This window comes from Trachymyrmex septentrionalis, unplaced genomic scaffold (assembly GCF_001594115.1).
Source record: "Trachymyrmex septentrionalis isolate Tsep2-gDNA-1 unplaced genomic scaffold, Tsep1.0 scaffold13, whole genome shotgun sequence".
Classification (NCBI taxonomy): domain Eukaryota; kingdom Metazoa; phylum Arthropoda; class Insecta; order Hymenoptera; family Formicidae; genus Trachymyrmex; species Trachymyrmex septentrionalis.
Genome location: NW_017304438.1, coordinates 6,362,411 through 6,364,652, shown reverse-complemented (window position 1 = coordinate 6,364,652; position 2,242 = coordinate 6,362,411). Strand labels below are relative to the sequence as shown.

General features: G+C 29.5%; 1 protein-coding gene across 5 annotated transcripts in view; it reads right to left on the bottom strand.

The window, feature by feature from the left end:
* LOC108756760 (serine/threonine-protein phosphatase 2B catalytic subunit 2-like) overlaps positions 1 to 2,242 on the bottom strand; it is a 165,382-nt gene that overhangs the window by 68,316 nt on the left and 94,824 nt on the right. For all 5 annotated transcript variants that reach the window (XM_018500788.1, XM_018500789.1, XM_018500790.1 and 2 more), the window contains exon 3: positions 1,619 to 1,743. In XM_018500788.1, coding sequence (XP_018356290.1) covers positions 1,619 to 1,743 — 125 coding nt within the window. The remainder of the gene's footprint in view (positions 1 to 1,618; positions 1,744 to 2,242) is intronic.

The window sequence follows — 2,242 nt, the reverse complement described above, 5'->3', positions numbered from 1 at the left end:
TACCGTTAGAATCTTCAGCCATCAAACGAATTTTTTAATATTTTCTCTTATATAAAAATTAATAAGTTCAAAATCATGAAAGACCTTTATACGTAAATTTTTATGATAACCCATTTTCATATTTTGATATCCGCCATATTAAATCTGTTATTTTAAATTTGTTAATTAAGTCACTTTTATTATCGAATTATTTGTATTCAGTGATTTAAAAAACCTTTAAATAAATATATTATTAAAATCCATTTGATAAATAATCAATAATAAATGATCAACAATCAATTCACAGCTTTTCTGCAAATTTAACTATGAATGTCTTATTAATCACAGTTGACACTAAAAAGTCCTTTTGAAAGCTGAAAACTCAACAACTTAACTTTGCAATCAATTCTCCAGCTCGTCACACATATCAGACTTATATAGTATAACAAAATATAGGAAATATATGAACAGCTCTTTTTAGCAATTTTAATTGCAAATTTCTTAAAAATATAACGTAAAGCAATTTGGAAAAGAGATTCATATTCAGCATCCAAAAAATTAGAGAACACGATTAGCCTTGTTGTGGTGTTCAAAAGTTATTTCTTGTCGGACAATGTAATTGATTGTTTGTTTCTAAACATTAGAGTTTTCAAAAACTTCGTGAATGTTAATAAGAAATTTGTTAATTAGCAACTTTAATGATCTTTGAATGTGTCAGGACATTTACGACAATCGGGTAGTACCAAAGCAAGCCTCTCATTGTCAGAGAATTAACGATTTTATACAGCTAAGCTGAATAAGCGAAAGCTGGATAAGCGAGCAGGTGATTTAATAATTAATTAATTAATTAGAACATACGCTAATTACAAAATCCGATGAGTAAATGCTCTCATCTCAATAATTCTCGAGATGAAACTTTCTCCCCGACAATCAGAATAAAGGGATACATTTTCATTTACGTTTGCCCTATTTGTATATACATATTATACAAATGTACATGCAAATAATACAGCTACACAGCGTATGCGGAAAAGACGGTATTGTTGAAGTATCAAAAATTTCAACTACATATAGATTTGAAAATAATTTTGTTGAACCATAATAATTATATAGAATGTTCAAACTGGTTGCTAGAACATCAAAACTTTTTGCAGCATTACTCATTATACTGGAGATTCCTATGTATATAATTATTTTAATAGTCCAACAAAATTATCTTTAGATCTGTATTTAGTCAAATTGTTAAATTTCAGTATAATCGTTCTTTCCGTATTTAAAGACAACTCTTAGTTGTTCTAAACTCTTAATTAAAGTTATATAATATCTGTGTCGATTTAGTAATTATATTGAGGAAAAAATTATTAAATCTTAATACATATTTTTTTCAATAGCACTAATTAAACATTTATTTATACTTATTGAATAAATAAATATTTATTCAATAAAAAATGATTGTTAAATCAAATTAATATTCATTTAAACATTAATAAATGTAAATGTAAAACATGTATTTATTTAATGCAGGCATCATTAGTACTATTCAAACAAAATTTATTAAATATTTATTAAAATTTATTATATTTTTTCAGTGCCAAAAACATAATTTTCTAAAACTACTTGTTATTTTTCACATACTCACCTCGATACTGAAATATCCTCTGTCGACATAATCGCCTAGGAAGAGATACTTAGTCGAGGAAGGTGGACCGCCCACTTCGAATAATTTCATCAGGTCGTAGAACTGTCCGTGAATATCGCCGCATACTGAAACCAAAAATAGAACCAAATTAAATGTGGAAAGGAGCCCCTTCCTTCAAAGGGAAAACTAGTGAAGAACTAATTAGCAGCAAGTTTTCTGAGCTGCGAATTACGTAACGTCGCATGCAATATTCTTTCGAGGCGCATTGAGTTATGCGAGATAAAAGCGCTATTCAAAAAACGAGACGTAATTACCCAGCGAACGATTAATATAGCGCGATTAAAGCGCATCTTGCATCGAATATATAGACATTAGCGACCCTTGAGAGTCGGTAAACTTGTTTGCGAACGTTTCAAAGTGAAATTACGCTCCTGTGTCGTGAAGGATACGGGACGAAGCGGGATATGTTGAGAAACTTCAAGTTCTCGAAACCGAGAACTATTAGCGACCAGAACCCGGAGTGACGTTGGAGTTACTTTGACGCGGTATTCGTCGTTCGTTTTCAATATTGTTTCACATTGTCTAAAAAAAAAAAATTATTCCAAAAAATTATACATATAAAAA